Below are 16,716 nucleotides of genomic sequence, written 5' to 3' on the forward strand. Positions count from 1 at the left end.
GGGGGATGTCGGTGAGCTGGTTTCAGCCCGATCCCGCAGGCCAGGCCAAGGGACCCCACTGGTGCATGAATTCGGACACTGGGCCTCTAGTTCTAAGATAATTAAGGTTTCTGGACGCCATGCTATGGAGTTTGGATATTATTGTTATTAGATATCTGGATATTACATGAGGGTGATAACATTTGTTGGGTACTAACTACACGTTGGACACTTTTATAAGCACTTTACATTAGTTACCTAATGCAATCTAAAGCTGTGAGGTTTGCAGTATTAACAAATGAAAAAAGGGAGGCACCAAGGTTAAGTGCCTTGCACAAGGTCTCATGTCTAATGCATGGAACCTGTTGATAGAGAAAAGGTACAAAGTGCTCATTACTTATTGCCCAAGATGGCTGAGAACTGACATACAGAGTCTAAGACTTCCAAAACTCCTGAAAAAGTAGTAAAACCTCCATTTATCTGGGTCATATGTCCTGGCCCTCCCTCCATGCATTAATATTTTATTGATTTTGAGTTACCGCATCCATCTTAGGCTTCAATAACTTCATTCTTCCTCTTCCCCTTATCCTGTGCCTTCCTTTTGAGTCTTTATTGTGCTGCTGGCTTTATCACTTTCTTCTATTTTCTACCCATTTCTTCACTGCCTTTCCTCCCATCTACTTGTATTCTTTTTTTTAAAACATATTTTTATTAATTTTTTACAAAGAGGAAGGGAGAGACATACAGAGTTAGAAACATCAATGAGAGAGAAACATCGATTCAGCTGCCTCCTGCACACTCCCTACTGGGGATGTGCCCGCAACCAAGGTACAAGCCCTTGACTGGAATTGAACCTGGGACCCTTCAGTCTGCAGGCCGACACTCTATCCACTGAGCCAAACCGGTTAGGGCTCTCCTTGTATTCTTCAGATGAAATGAGGTATAAGAAAAACAGGTGAACGGAAAGGAGGAAATTGGGTGAAATGGAGAGAAATTTAAAATCTCAGTTTCTGAGGATACAGTTTAATTCAGTGTTCCATTCCTCCTTCATCTTTGATGTTCGAACTCCATGAATTAAAACTGCCCAAAATCCAAACACTGAGAATCCTCAGGGAACCTCTTCCATTGTCACCCACAAACATCTGCACCCATCACTGATTACCACCTCTTCCAGTGGAAAGTGTCCTTCTTCCCAGTGAAGAAGATTCATATATCCTTTACCTGTGCTCCAAATCTTATTTTCCCACTTTGAGCTGCACATCCCCTCCTTTCTGCACCTTTAGAGTCTCCAAATCTTTTATTATTTTTAAAAATATGAAATTGATTTCAGAGAGGAAGAGAAAGACAGAAACATCAATGATGACAGAGAATCATTGATCAGCTGCCACCTGCACACCCCCTACTGGGGATTGAGCCTGCAACCCAGGCATGTGCCCCAATCGGGAAATAAACCCTGACCTTCTAGTTCGTAAGTCAATGCTCAACCACTGAGCCACACCAGCTGGACACCACACCTCTTTTAGGTGATAAACATGCTTAATTCTTCTACCTTAAGTCATGCAAACACATTCTCAGCAGATTGTTGGCTAAGTCAACACCTTATCAAACCACCTTTTCTTTGCCTACCCACTATAGAGGCTCCAAGAGGAAATGCTTCTTTTCTCAGTCTTTGCTATTAGTCTCCCTGTAACACAGCTGTGGTCAAGGAGATGTAAGCAGTAGTCTACTGAGGGGCGTCTGGGGAAACCTTTTCTGATAAAAGGCAGCGATGTTGCTAGTGCTACCCACTCCATTTCTTCTTGCATTGAATGCAGATATTTTACCTGAAGCTGTGGCAGCGATGTGCCCATGATGGAAAAGCCATGAAACTCAAGGCATTGAATTATTTTGTCTCTGAACAATCCCACTGACCTCCAGATTTATTATATGAGGAAATAAATCCCTACTTGCTCATAAGCCATTGTTAACTGGGCTTTCTATTGATGTAGCCAAAAGCTCTTCTGATAGAGGTTCTTTCAACCCCAATCTCCCTCTAGTTATCTTTCTAAACTCTCCTTTCCCAGTCAAGCTACTAAGTCTTTTTCAACCTTTAACTCACTCTTTAACCTACTAAAATTTACATAGTTTATCAACAACCAAACTAAGGGCAATATTTATATTTTTATCTTACTTTAACCCTTTGTAGCATTTGAAAGTATTAACTATTCCTATCCCTACACTAAAATTCTCCTTTTACTTCTGTTCCACAATGTTCTCCTGATTTTTCTGGGGTTTTTTTTTTTTGTGTTTCTCTTAACTGTTGTTTCCAAGGTATGTTCCAAAACCTCCACTGGATGCCTAAAACAATAATAAGGTGTACTGAACCCTATACACACACACACACAATGTTTTTCCCCATAAATACATACTTAAGATAAAGTTGGATTTACAAATTAGACACAGTAAAAGATTAACAGTAACTAATGAGAACAATTTTAACAAGATACTGTAGTAAGTTATGTGAATGTGGTCTCTCAAAATATCTCATTGTACTGTACTCACCCTTCTTGTGATGATGTGACATGATACAGTGGCTATGTGATGAGATCACAATGAAGTGAGGTGACATGGGAATTCAGCAAGCAACTCAGAATGATGTGAAATTTAAAACATGAATTGTGGGGGTTCTTTTGGAATTTTCCATTTAATATTTTTGGATTCAAGGTTGACTGTGGATAACAAACTGTGAAAAGCAAAACCATGAATTGGGGTTTGGGGAACTATTATACTCCCAGAGAACCCTCTAATCAATGCCCTACTGCTTAGTGTATAGTCTATTATGAATCTTCACTTGGATATCCACATACTCATCAAAATGCCCCCAGACTGAACTCATCATTGCCCACAAAATTGGTCAACTTTATATTTTTAGTTATGGCATCCCTATACATCCAAATAAGAAATTCAAGCACTCACATTTAATCAGTTACCACATTATCTAGATTCTGTCTCATTTTTGCTTGAATTCTTCCTCTCCCATCTCATTGTCACTTTCTCAGTTTAAGCCTTGGAAAACAAGACTATATCATTTTTATTTTTATTTTCTAATCACATCTAACACATGTTTATAGCACTTATTAAATGTGTGTGAAATAAATAAAATTGTCTTTACTATAGGTCTATAAAATCTCCATGATTGTTTTGCATATGTTTGAATTACAAAGGTTTTATTAATGTCAGATGTTTATTTCTATTAGTGTTCAGCCTATCTTCCTTTCCACTCGATTGTCAATATGATACAAAGGTATGTATTTGAGTCCTAGGAAAAGACTATAAGTTATATTATTTCCTAAGTAATTAGCTTATTTAACAACAATTTAATGACTGTTGAGGACTTAAAAAACAGTATACTATTGCATTAAGATTTGTACAATTATTCCATCACCTGTTTGCAACCAGCCGATGTTTAAGGGAGAAAATAATGCAAGAAGGGGGTAGGCATGGGAAAATAAAAGGATTTGGTAGAGATAGAGAATTTTAACTTACAATATCCAGGGAAACCAGACTGTAAAATAGTAGCATCTAATAACATACATAACGTGATAAAAGATTAAGGATGTCCCAATATTCATTCTATCTACAGGTTTGTTGCTTTATAGAGCTTAAAGGGATCCTGGAGATCTTCTAAATCCAAAATCCCTCATTTACCAAATATGGGCACTGTGACCTGGTGCAAGTAGGTGACTTGTCCAAGTTAGTGACAGATCAGAGTACATACCAGGTCTTTGGGCTGTCCAGTTAAGCACTCTCACATATTCTCTCCAATGTGAAATCTCTGACATCCAAAGGAAAATCTGCAGTATGATACAACAGAACTTATCTTCGGCATGAATCCTCGTTGTCTAGAATATCAGCTACTTAAGCCTTCAGATACGAAGTTTTTCTTTCTAATTCAATCAAGATTTTCCACTTTTATATGGTTCCTCTGCAGTGGTCTGTATCATCTGACGTGGTATAATATACCTCACCTGAAATATTCCTAGAATCATTACATTTATTGGTTCCTACATGACATGATATATCTGATTATCACTGACGAGTTCATCAAAAGGGGCCCAGTGAAAACTTGCCTCATGTATGAGTTCTCTGATGCCGTGTAAGGTTTGTACTCCGACTGAAGGCTTTCCCACATTCACTACACTGATAGGGTTTCTCTCCTGTATGAGTTCTCTGATGCACTACAAGGGATGAATTCTTAATGAAGGCTTTACCACACTGATCACATTCATAGGGTTTCTCACCAGTATGAATTCTTTGATGCTCAATAAGGTATGCACTCTGGCTAAAGGCCTTTCCACATTCATTGCACTCATAAGGTTTCTCTCCAGTGTGAATAACCCGATGTACAGTAAGGGATGATCGTCCAGTAAAATGCTTCCCACATACGATACACTCATAAGGCTTCTCTCCAGTATGAATCCTCCGATGTTGAGTAAGAGATGAATTCTTACTGAAAGCTTTTCCACACTGATTACATTCAAAAGGTTTTACTCCAGAATGAAGTCTCTGATGTTCTATAAGGTATGTACTTTGGCTAAAGGATTTCCCACATTTGTTACATTTGTAGGGTTTTTCTCCAGTGTGATTTCGTTGATGCAGGGTAAGAGTTGAGCTCTTACTGAAGGCTTTTCCACATTCACTACACTCATAGGGTTTCTCTCCAGTATGACTTCTCTGGTGTACAATAAGGTGCATACTTTGACTGAAAGACTTCCCACATTCATTACATTCATAGGGCTTTTCTCCTGTATGAATTCTTTGATGTACTGTGAGATTCATACTTTGGGTAAATGCTTTCCCACATTCATTACATTTGTAGGGTTTCTCACCAGTATGAATCCTTTCATGTTGAATAAGGGATGAATTCTTTCTAAAAGCTTTTCCACACTCTTTACACTGATAGGGTTTTTCTCCAGTATGAGTTCTTTGATGAACAGTAAGGTTCATGCTTTGACTGAAGGTTTTGCCACATTCATTACATTTGTAGGGTTTCTCTCCAGTATGAATTCTTTGATGTACAGTAAGAGAGGAACGTTCAGTGAAGTGCTTCCCACATACATTGCATTTATAGGGCTTCTCCCCAGTATGAATCCTCTGGTGCTTAAGAAGGGATGAGCTCTGGCTGAAGGCTTTCCTGCATTCATTACATTCATAGATTTTCTTCCCTACAAACATTCTTTGAATCTTAATTAATTCAGAATTTTGTTTATCTTTTCCATGTGAATTCTGATAACAGGGCCTTTTTCCCATAGGAGTACTTTGTTGTATATCAATGACTGAACCCTGATTGGAACATCTTTCAAATTCATTACCTCTACATACTCTCCTCTCAGTGAGGGTTTCCTTATGGGTAACTGCCACTTGACCCAGATGTCTATCCTGGTTTTTCTGTTGCCCCTCTAACCAATTATCAGATTCCCATGTTTCCCTTAAAGAAGAATGCCAGAGACCTTCCTTTTCCATTATTACCCAATAGGATAAATCTTCAGTAATGATGGGCTCTGGAGTTGACTCTTTGGTTTCAAGTCTTGCCTCCCAGTCTGTAAAAAATAAAAAATTCAAATGCACATTGGTTTCTGTGTTGGGAGACTGAAAACTGCATAAAGTGGAAATGAGAATAAAACTGAGAATACATGGCACATTTGGAGAGCTTTTAAAGATGTCCCTACAATTAGGAAGAGAATTGGAAAGAAAGAAAAACAAACAAACAAAAAAAACAGCGAACTGGTCCACAAATAAGAGAACTAGAAACAGGGTAAGCAGAGAAAAGAGCAAGCCTATGTAGAAGGGATAGACATTGAAGTCACTGACCATTAGACAAGGCTAAATAATGAAGATGGAACTAAAGGAAAATATACAGAAGACCTAGGATTGCAAGAGAAAGATCAGAAAGCCCTGCCATGTTGTACCACTGTTCTTACAAGCCATTTCTTCCTACCTATAATTCTAATACTAAATCTTCAAAAAGATCACAGAGTGACACAATGAAGACTGTCAACCCTGGAATCAGACAACCAGGTTCAATACTTACCATTTTAACTAGTTACTTGTTTCTCCAGGTCTGAGTTTTCACAGCTATAAAGTGAGGATAAAAATAATCTGATAAGGATAATGTATAACCTTTGAAAACATACTTGTCTGGAACATATTTGAAATTCAAACTCTTAAGGGAGGATAACACAATCTAAAAGCTTCCCCTCCCCACACACAAATTTCAAGCAGGCTGTAATTTTCTCACAAAGGTTAACAGTCCTAAAGGGCCCTACACTTTCCTAAATACCCATTCCTTAAAGATGAGAACTGGGCGGGTGGATGGTGGGGGGAAGAGACAGGCAAGGAAGAATCTGTTGAACTGCTTCAGAAGGGGCTGAAAGAAGGACCACTCAGGCTTTATTTTCTGATCCCATGTCTTATTCCAGACAAAATGGCCTAGTGGCAATGAGAGGCAGAGGACAGGAAACTATAATCTGAGAATCTGTCAGCTTGATCAGAGTCAACAGAGCAGAGATAAAGACTGAAGCAACAGACATAGTTTGGCATGTGAGCAGGAGGCTTTACTGTGAAGCAAGGGTTATGCATTAACTTGACTTCCTCCTTACAACCTGCTTACATATAAGATAAAAAGTGGAAATCCTAGTGGAATCCACCTCCAAAACACACCACCAAGTAACCACAGAGAGGACCTATCCAATCAAGTATGAAAATAACAGGCAACACATGAATTAGAGATGGCCACTTGCCCCACCTCACTGTCATATCCAGCTACCCAACTAAAATTCTTTGAGAACATTTAAAGTGCCACCCAGGCACAACATAAAGGTCAAAAGGGGGTCTCATCCTTTTAGACAAAGTCCAGATAGAACTACCTCCATTCAAAGATAAATGATACACAGAAAATACCAAGTTTGGAAACTATGTAGAGGGTTAAGAAATAAATTTTTAAAATAATGTAAACAATGAGAAGAAAAAAGCATAAAAATCAAAAGGGAGAACAAATATTGGAAGAATAATTACATGCTTCCAGCCATCCAAAAGACATCATAAAGAAAGTTTTTTTTTTAAGTTGCATACTGGGGAAAGATATCTATAACAATAACCCAAAAAGAACTAGAACCTAGACTTGGAAAACAATATCTATGGAACACTAAACACACTAGAAAAACTGGCAAGACTTGAATAGGCACATAAGAAGTGGATACCTGAATGAATGGTTTAGCAATTCCACTATCAGGTACACACACCTAGGTAAAAATTTAACTTACAAAGGTATACCATTCATAATTTTAAAAGTAGCAGTGCACAACAGAAAAAAAAAAGGGAAGCAACGCAAGTATCAATAATAGAATAACTAAATTGTCAAATATATATACAATGGAATAATTGACAACAGTGAATGTTTGTGTCTCCCCAAAATTCCTATGGTGAAGCTAAATTCCCAATGGTATTATATTAGGTGGCATTTTTGGGAGGTCATAGGTCATGAGGGCAGAGGGGTGATGGGAGTAGTGCCCTCATAAGAAGAGATGAAAGAGCTTGTTTCCTGTCTCTCCACTCTCTAGCATGTGAGGACACAGCAGGAAGGAGTTGTCTCTGAACCGGGATGAGGGCCCTCACCAACAACCCAACCACACTGGCATTCTGATCTCAGACTTACAGCCTCTGGAACAGTAAGAAATAGTTATTTGACTTTTAAGCTACCTGTATAGTACTCTGTTATAGCAGCCTGAATTAAAACTAGTTAAAATTAATAAACTATAGCTATACATATCAATATGAATGAATAAATAATTTAAACAAAGTCACAGAAAAAATATATAGCAAGAGTCTAAAGTTTAAAAACAGATTAAAACTAAATATGCTGTTTATAGGTTCATTTATGGATGGCAATACTTAAAGAAAAGGGAAGAGAATTATCACAAAAGTGAGAATAGTGATTATGTCCCAGAGAGAGGTTAAGAGTGTGTGAATGAGGAGCACACTAATTGTGGTGAGGATACCAGTAATTTCCTGTTTCTGACTCTAGGTTTAGTGCCTAGGTGTTTGCTTTATTATTCATTAATCTTTATCATTATTACCTATAAAAAGATGCAGTATGGCATAATGGCTAAGACAACAACTCTGGAGCCATACTACCTGGCTCAAATTTGAGCTCCACCATAGTTAGCTGTGTGACCTTGGGCAGGTTACATAACATTCTTTTTCTCACCTGTTAAATGGTCCCTATCTCTCACAGTGTTAATGTAAGAACAAAAGTTAGTTAATATTTATAGTATTTATATTAGCAGAGTATGTCAGTTTTGTTAATATATATTTTACATATTCTTCTGTATATATAACATTTCAAAAAAATAAGAACAAAATACTATTTTAGAAAATACTAAATGAAAGTTTTAAAATCATTATGTATTGCAGAAAACTTAACAGTCAGATTCATTTTATCTCTGTGGAATTTGGATACTTAATTTAAAAGTATTCCTGGCGTGCACCTAGGTCCAGGTGAGGCCACGTGCCCCTGGGTCTGAGAGAGGCCACGCACCCCTGGGGCCGGGCGAGACCATGTGTCCCTGGATCAGGGTGAGGCCTCGTGCACCTAGGCCCGGGTGAGGCCACGTGCCCCTGGGGCTGGGAGAGGCCAAGCGTCCCTGGGTCCGGGTGAGACCATGTGTCCCTGGATCCGGGTGAGGCCTCGTACACCTAGGCCCGGATGAGGCCACGTGCCCCTGGGTCTGGGAGAGCCCAAGCGTCCCTGGGTCCGGGTGAGACCATGTGTCCCTGGATCCGGGTGGGGCCTCGTGCACCTAGGCCAGGGTGAGGCCACGTGCCCCTGGGTCTGGGAGAGCCCAAGCGTCCCTGGGTACGGGTGAGACCATGTGTCCCTAGATCCGGGTGAGGCCACGTGCCCCTTAGTCCGGGTGAAGCCGTGCCCCTGGGTCCGGCCGAGACCAAACCAGAGGGAGTCGGACCTTCCGTTACCACCATTTGTCCACCATCCAGAGCTGAGGGGTCAGTGCTGACATGTACACATAAGGAACTGGTAGACATTGAAATTGGGTCTCAAAAGAACTGTTGGTCCAGAAAGAAACTCACTACAGACTGATCCATCTGCCTGTCAGCATAACTATTATTGCTCGTCTCACATTCAGTTCTCATAAGTATATATCTAGTGACATATGATCTCGCTCATCTAGGGGAAATGATGAACAACATAGACTGAGGAACAAGAACAGAACCAGAAGCAAGGAGGCATCGATCGGACTATCGGGCCTCAGAGGGAGGATAGGGGAGGGTGGGGGGAGGGGGAGAGTTCAACCAAAGGACTTGTGTGCATGCATATGAGCCTATCCAACGGTTAAGTTCAACAGGGGGTTGGGGCATGCGTGGGGAGGGGGGGGGAATGGGAATGGGGGGATGAGGACAAATATGTGACACCTTAATCAATAAAGAAATTAAAATAAAAAAAATAAAAGTATTCCTGGCCGTGGCCATTGGGGCTCAGTTGGTTGGACATTGTCCCTTGACCAAAGAGTTGCCAGTTCGATTCCTGGTCAGGACACATGCCCGGGTTGCAGGAAGCAGCTGATCGATGTTTCTCTCACATCGATGTTTCTCTCTCTAAAAACCAATTAAATAAATAAATAAATAAATAAATAAATACTTATAATTATTTATTCTGAAGACTTGCTCCCTAAAAAAAAAATCGATTACCTACAAATTTAAAGTACTGGCTGATGTGACTCAAGAATTCAATTTGGCCAGTACTCTATACATTTATAAAGAAACACATTCTTAAATATGACAGATTCAGTAATTACAGTACTTCTAAAGCATTCCTGAAATATTACATGAAATATGCAATTTACACAAAAGATTTTTCCAGGAATTCCAGAAAGTTCACTCTTAGGAATCTATTCATATCATACGAGGTCATGGAAAAAGGACACATGATCAGCAGATCGATGCTTCAAAAAAGTATTTGATAATATCCAACATCCAATCCTGATTCAACACCAAAAACCTTAGCACTGTCAAACATAAAAATAAAACACTTTAAGAATTCACATTAATAAAAGAATCAAGAAAAGGGTGTTTATTATTACCACTACTATTTAATATTGTTCCAAAAGTATGACTATATAAAATTAGACAACTGAGAAGAGAAGGAACTTTATTTTTCTGATTACATGACTATCTGGAAAACAAAACTGTTAGGGTGGCTTTATGAAGAATCAGTGAAATATTCTGGGCTTGGAACTTAAGTACTAAAGGTAAAAAACTAACTTCCAAGACTGGGCAGCATTTCTTGCTATTTTGCTATTTTATTAAGTAAAAACTCTGTAATGCACATAACACTCTTCTTGGCCATGATAAGGGTTCAATGACTGTTAACTATTAATATTACCATTATTTCATGTTACACAATATATACCTCTTTCTTCCTTTCCTTTTTCCTAAACAGGACTTTCAAGTGGCCCATACTCCCTTACTGTATTAAAATGCCGAGTTAATGAATAGGATTTTTATTCTTTTGGTACTTGTCAGGTCATGACAGGAGTCCCCAGGACTGTGGGGTCTGGGAAAGCACAGGTCTTTCAGTATTTATGGCTGGGACGGCCATAGTAGAGGCTGAGAGCCTACAAAGTATTGAAGTGGGTATGGGGCTTGAGCAGCAGTGCCCACTCTTCCTAGGGCAAGCTTATTTCTTTTCCCTTTTTATATTTCCTCGATCCTGTGTAGTATTTCAGCTACTCTTCCCACTCAACCAGACAATTTCAATACTCACGTGATTGAACTTCTGGCTTACAGTCTTGCTACCCTACAATGCAGTCTCCATGAAGCAGCCAAACTGCTCCTCTGAATATGGCCAATCATTCATTTAATAAATGTACATTGAGCCAGTCACTGTTCCAAGTGCTAAGGCTATAACAATGAATAAAATGCATTTCTGCCCTTAGGGAACTTATATTTTAGTGAGAGGAAGGGCAATCAACATAATAAACAAGTATAATACTTAGTATTTAAGTGGTGTGCCTTATGGATAAAATAAAACCCATAAAATGGAAACCCTATATAATAAAAGCGTAGTATGCAAATTGTCCCCTTGACCAGAGTTCTTAGTTCTTCCGGGAGTTCAACCAGGCGGTGGGGACAGGGCCAGCCGGGGGAAGGGAGGAAGGCGCTGGCTGGTGGCTGCAGCAGGCGGCCAAGATAAGGGAGGGAGGCCCCGGCCAGCAGCCAGCAGCCGCTAGGGACCCTACCAGTGCACGAATTTCATGCACTGGGCTCCTAGTCCTATGTAATAAAAGCCTAATGTGCTAAGTGTCCATTTGTTCAACAGGGAGCAGATGCTCTGACCGGTAGGTTAGCTTGCTGCTGGGGTCCGGCCAATCAGGACTGGGCAAGACAAGCCGAACACACCCTGGAGACCTCCTATGGTCCCTCCCCGACCCCAATCATGCACTGGTGGGGTCCCTCGGCCTGGACTGTGGGGATCAGGCCGAAACCAGCTCTCTGACATCCCCCGAGGGGTCCCGGATTGCATGAGGGCACAGGCCAGGCTGAGGGACCCCACCGGTGCACAAATCCATGCACCAGGCCTCTAGTGGGGAATAAAATGAGGGAAAAGGTTTGTAATTTTAAACAGCATCTTCAAGAAAGGTTTCACTGAAAAAGTGACTGAAGTGAAGGCTTTGGGGAGTGCCCTTGCTGGTTTGGCTCAGTGGATAGAGCATCAGCCTTCAGACTGAAGATTCCTGGGTTCGATTCTGGTCAAGGGCACACACCCAGGTTGTGGGCCCCATCCCCAGTAGGGGACGTGCAGAAGGCAGCCAATCAATGATTCTCTCTCATCATTTATGTTTCTATCTCTCTCTCTCCCTCTCCCTTCCTCTCCGAAATAAAAAGTAAATAAATAAATAAATAAATAAATAAATAAATAAATAAAAACTTATTAAAAGAAAAAAAGACTTTGGCGACTAAGGGGGAGGATTAACAGGCCTACTGGAGGGATAGCACCCCAGACTGAAGGAAGTGCCCACGCTGATGCCCTGAGGCAAGGCTGGGCTGCCTGTGTAAGGATGACCACACTTTTGGATACTCCTATATTTATTATAGTCTTTTATATCAGTTTTCCTACTAATGGAAGCAAACACATGTGTCTGTACCAAACATTACTGAGGCTCATATTAGCATGAAGTTAGTAGATATAAATAGGGACTCTGAAACAGTATATAAATTCTGTGTGGGGGGCTATATACATATATTTACACACAAAAACACATATATACACAGGTAGTCACCCAGTACATCTCTGAGAATGATATAAAATCATGTATGAAACACAAACAATAGATTTTTCAGGTTTAACGTTATCTCCTGAGAGCTTTAAATGTTATGTAATTTCTAACTGTACCTTATTTTTAAGCATAATCTTTGGTAATATATTTCTAATATTTTACACATGTTCTTAATTTGTTTCCTTCAAAACTGACAAATGATTAAAGGCTAAAAATTCGCTGCTTTCCATGCTAATCTTTGTTTCAACAAGTTTATTAGTGATAATACTGTCTCCAGACACAGCACTTCTAAATTTACATTTTTTACTCAGCTTCGATAAAATAGTAAAACCTAACAAAGCATTCAACAATTGTACACATAAAACCTTTAGCATAGAAACAGAAAACAATCATTAAGAAGATATTAGACCAGGCCCGGCCAGTGTGACTCAGTGGTTGAGCGTCAACCTATGAACCAGGAGGTCACAGTTCAATTCCCAGTCAGGGCACATGCCCAGGTTGCAGACTCAATCCCCGGGGGGGAGGGGGGGAGGGGGCGAGGGGGGGAGTGGGGGGTATGCAGAAGGCAGCCAATCAATTATTAACTTTCATCTCTCTCTCCCTCGCCCTTCCTTTCTCTGAAATAAATAAAAATATATTTTTTTAAAAAGAATATTAGGCCAGGATACAGAAGTTCTATTTTCACTAAATATACTAGGAAACAAGAAGTCACAGCAAGGCAAGAAAATAATGATTATTTTTTTAGAATTAGCATTAAACTCCAAGACAAAAACAAACAAAACAAAAAACCTGTGTTTAAATTCTGGCATGCCATTTCACCTCTCTGAGTTTATTCTCCCACTATGAAAGGGGCTAACGATACCGACCCCATGGGATTGTTATGATGAGCACATCAGATGATGGCCAGGGAAGAGCCAAGCTCAGCACTCAAGCGATGCTTTCTTGTCTTAATTTTGGTCAGGACAATAAGACTAAATGGTGGCTTACTGGCAGCAACATTGAAAAAAACCTGCAGAGAAGATCTGGAGTTTGCACATCATCATAGTTCCTAGGCTCCATGGTCTCCCTCCACTTTTAGTTTCTCCTTTCTAACAGATATCTCTGCTCTTGTAAATTCATTCAATTCTCTTCCTTGGTAAAAACCAAATCGAGGCACTCCATCTCTGAGTTCTTTCAGTTCTTGCCCTTTCTCCTTTTTCCTCAAAGTTAACCTTGTTGAAATGACAGTCTATATTTAAGTCTTTAATTGTTTACATTCCAACCCCCAGTACGTTTTCCTCACCAGAAATGCTCTCCCCTGGGTCACAGGCCACTTTTACCTTCTTGGCACTATTGCACTCACCCTCTACTTTTCTCTCTTCCTTTAGCTCTCCCTAAATTCTCTCCTCCTTCTTTGACCACTCCTTGTCCCCTTTGCTAGAGTATCTTTGGATCCCAGTCAAACATTACTGTTCTTTAGGATTTCATCCTTGCTGCTTTACCCTTATTCTTCATTCTTCCTGATAATTAATAAGACAAATTGATATGAATGTCACACATATAACTCTCCAAATCTGTCTTTTCACCTGATTTCTAAAAATTCTACTTGATATCATTCAATATTCAACTCAACAAACATATATTAAATACCTCCTCTGGCAGGCATTGTGCTAGGCAGAGATTATAAAGAAAACTAAGCCCTAGCTGGTTTGGCTCAGTGGATGGAGCGTCGACCTGCAGACTCAAGGGTCCCAGGTTTGATTCCAGTCAAGGGCACAAGCACAGGTTGCAGGCTCGATCCCTAGTGGGGGGCGTGCAGGAGGCAGCCAATAAATGATTCTCTTTCATCATTGATGTTTCTATCTCTCCCTCTCCCTTCCTCTCTGAAATCAATAAAAATATATTTTAAAAAAAGAAAACTAAGCTCAATCATGACAATTCAGTGAGCCTACATACTAGTGGCTAGACAGACATTCAAAGAGACAAGGAAAACGTGTGAAATGCTGTCATAAACAAGTGAAGAATCTTTTTTTTTAACCTACAGCACCTGGTAACAAGTGAAGAATTATTAGAATCCAGCCCAATGGAGAAGTCTGAAGATAGGTAAAGAAATGAGAGAGGACAACAAAGTATCAAGAATACATGTGTTTGCCTCTGCTGCCTCCAGAAAGCCCACCAGAATGACAGTGGGGTAATGACAAAGACCTATATAAACCCACTAGAATAATCTAGGGAACGGGGGGAAATGCTACACATGCATACCAAATATAAAATAAAGTAAAAATAACAAATATCCTCATACAGACAAGAGAAGTTAAGGCATGCATTAAAATAGTTATTAAAAGGAAGGAACATGCAGAGAATGAGAAGGCTCACAGACATTTTAAAAACAAAAATGACAGTAGAAACAATTTTTTCACACAACTGAAAGATAAAGTTTAAGAAAATCTTCACATCTCCTTGCACTCTTCCCTTCAAACAACACCATGCCAGCACCTCCTGTCCCGTGCCGAGTGTCCCCAGTGTGGCCCATCATGGTTAGTAGCTACTCAACAGTCACCTCAGAGGAAAGGCCTTCCCTGAGGGCCCCTGTGAAAGTCCACTGTTAACTCTTCTAGTTCCTCATGCCACTATTTATCCACACAGCACTATGACACTGTGACACTCATTCCCTCCCTCCTTCCTTCCTCTTCTGTCCCTTCTCCTTCCCTGTCTCCTTTCTTTAGTAATTTATTGTCCCCCTCACTAGACTGACGCTCCAGGGGGAAACTGCCTGTTTTGGTTATTGCTATATCTGCAGTGCTAGGAACAGAGCCTGGTGCTCCAAAAACATCTGTTGAACAGAGAGGTTATTTACATAAGAATAAATACAAATAGCAAGGGTAATTAAATCCACACAAATTTGCAATTAAAGCCATTAAGAGATCATTTTATACCTAATAAATTAGTATTCAAAACATAAAATATCCAAGTTGTGCAGTATGTAGCAAGAGCCATAAAATGTGTGTATCCTTTGACCCAGTGATTCTTCTAGAACCCCATACTTTCAAAAGCTTACTGAAGCCATGACTGGTTTGGCTCAGTGGATGAGCGTTGGCCTGCGGACTGAAGGGTCCTGGGTTCGATTCCGGTAAAGGGCACATGCCTGGGTTGTGTGCTTGATCCCCAGTAAGGGTCATGCAGGAGGCAGCTGATCAATGATTCTCTCTCATCACTGATGTTTCTCTCCCTCTCCCTTCCTCTCTGAAATCAATAAAAATATTAAAAATATATATTTTTTTAAAAAGCTTACTGAAAACCAGCAACGATGTTCATCAAATCATTCTTTCATATCAAAATGTTCTTTCACTAATTTATTTTATTGCATTATATATCCACTAGAGGCCTGGTGCACGAAAATCATGCACTGGGGGGGAGGGGGTCCCTCAGCCCGGCCTGTGCCCTCTCGCAGTCCAGGACCCCTCAGGGGATTGTCTGCCTGCTGGCTTAGGCCCAATCCCCCCCGAGGATGGGGCCTAAGCCGGCAGTCAGACATCCTTCTCACAGTCCAGGAGCCCTCAGGGGATGTCGCCTGCTGGTTTTCTTCTGACTACTTTTAAGATGTTCTCTGACTTTTTTTTTTTTTTTTTTTGGTAGTTTCCCTCCAATGCACCCAGGTATTAATTTTCTTCCTCCTCGCAGTCCTCGCAGTCCAGGATTCCTCGAGGGATGTCAGGGATTGTGCCTAAGCCGGCAGTCGGACATCCCTCTCACAGTCCAGGACCCCTCACTCCTTACCATCCACCTGCTCGCTCCTTACCACTCAGCTCGCTGCTTCTTAGCGGCAGGCTCCTTACTGCTCGGCTCGCTGCTCCTTAGCACCAGCCGTGAGCCTGGCTTCTGGGTGAGCGGTGCTCCCCCTGTGAGAGCGCACTGACCACCAGGGGGCAGTTCCTGTGGTAAGCGTGTGCCCCCTGGTGGTCAGTGCGCATCGTAGCGACCGATTGTTCCGATCATTCCACCGTAAGGGTCGCTTAGGCCAGTGGTCGGCAAACTCATTAGTCAACAGAGCCAAATACCAACAGTACAACGATTGAAATTTCTTTTGAGAGCCAAATTTTTTAAACTTAAACTTCTAACACCATTTCTTCAAAATAGACTCACCCAGGCCGTGGTATTTTGTGGAAGAGCGACACTCAAGGGGCCAAAGAGCCGCATGTGGCTCACGAGCCGCAGTTTGCCGAGCACGGGCTTAGGCTATTATATATGTAGATAGCTATAAACTAGAGATCAAAAATTACTTGCCTATTTCACAATTTTTTAAAGTATAAAAAGAAGTGTATGAGCCCTAACCAGTTTGGCTCAGTGGATAGAGCATCAGCCTGTGGACTGAAGGGTCCCAGGTTCGATTCCGGTCAAAGGCATGTACCTTGGTTGTGGGGAGTGT

General features: G+C 40.7%; 1 protein-coding gene across 2 annotated transcripts in view; it reads right to left on the minus strand.

Moving 5' to 3' along the window:
- Positions 1-2,683: 2,683 nt before the first annotated feature.
- ZFP2 (ZFP2 zinc finger protein) overlaps positions 2,684-16,716 on the minus strand; it is a 30,178-nt gene continuing 16,145 nt past the window's right edge. For both annotated transcript variants that reach the window (XM_054717174.1, XM_054717173.1), the window contains 2 exons: positions 6,050-6,093; positions 2,684-5,558 (listed from right to left, as the gene is read on the minus strand). In XM_054717174.1, the coding sequence (XP_054573149.1) occupies positions 4,090-5,481 (1,392 nt within the window). In that variant the 5' untranslated portion in view covers positions 5,482-5,558; positions 6,050-6,093 and the 3' untranslated portion in view covers positions 2,684-4,089. The remainder of the gene's footprint in view (positions 5,559-6,049; positions 6,094-16,716) is intronic.

Source organism: Eptesicus fuscus, chromosome 6 (genome assembly GCF_027574615.1).
Source record: "Eptesicus fuscus isolate TK198812 chromosome 6, DD_ASM_mEF_20220401, whole genome shotgun sequence".
NCBI classification, from domain to species: domain Eukaryota; kingdom Metazoa; phylum Chordata; class Mammalia; order Chiroptera; family Vespertilionidae; genus Eptesicus; species Eptesicus fuscus.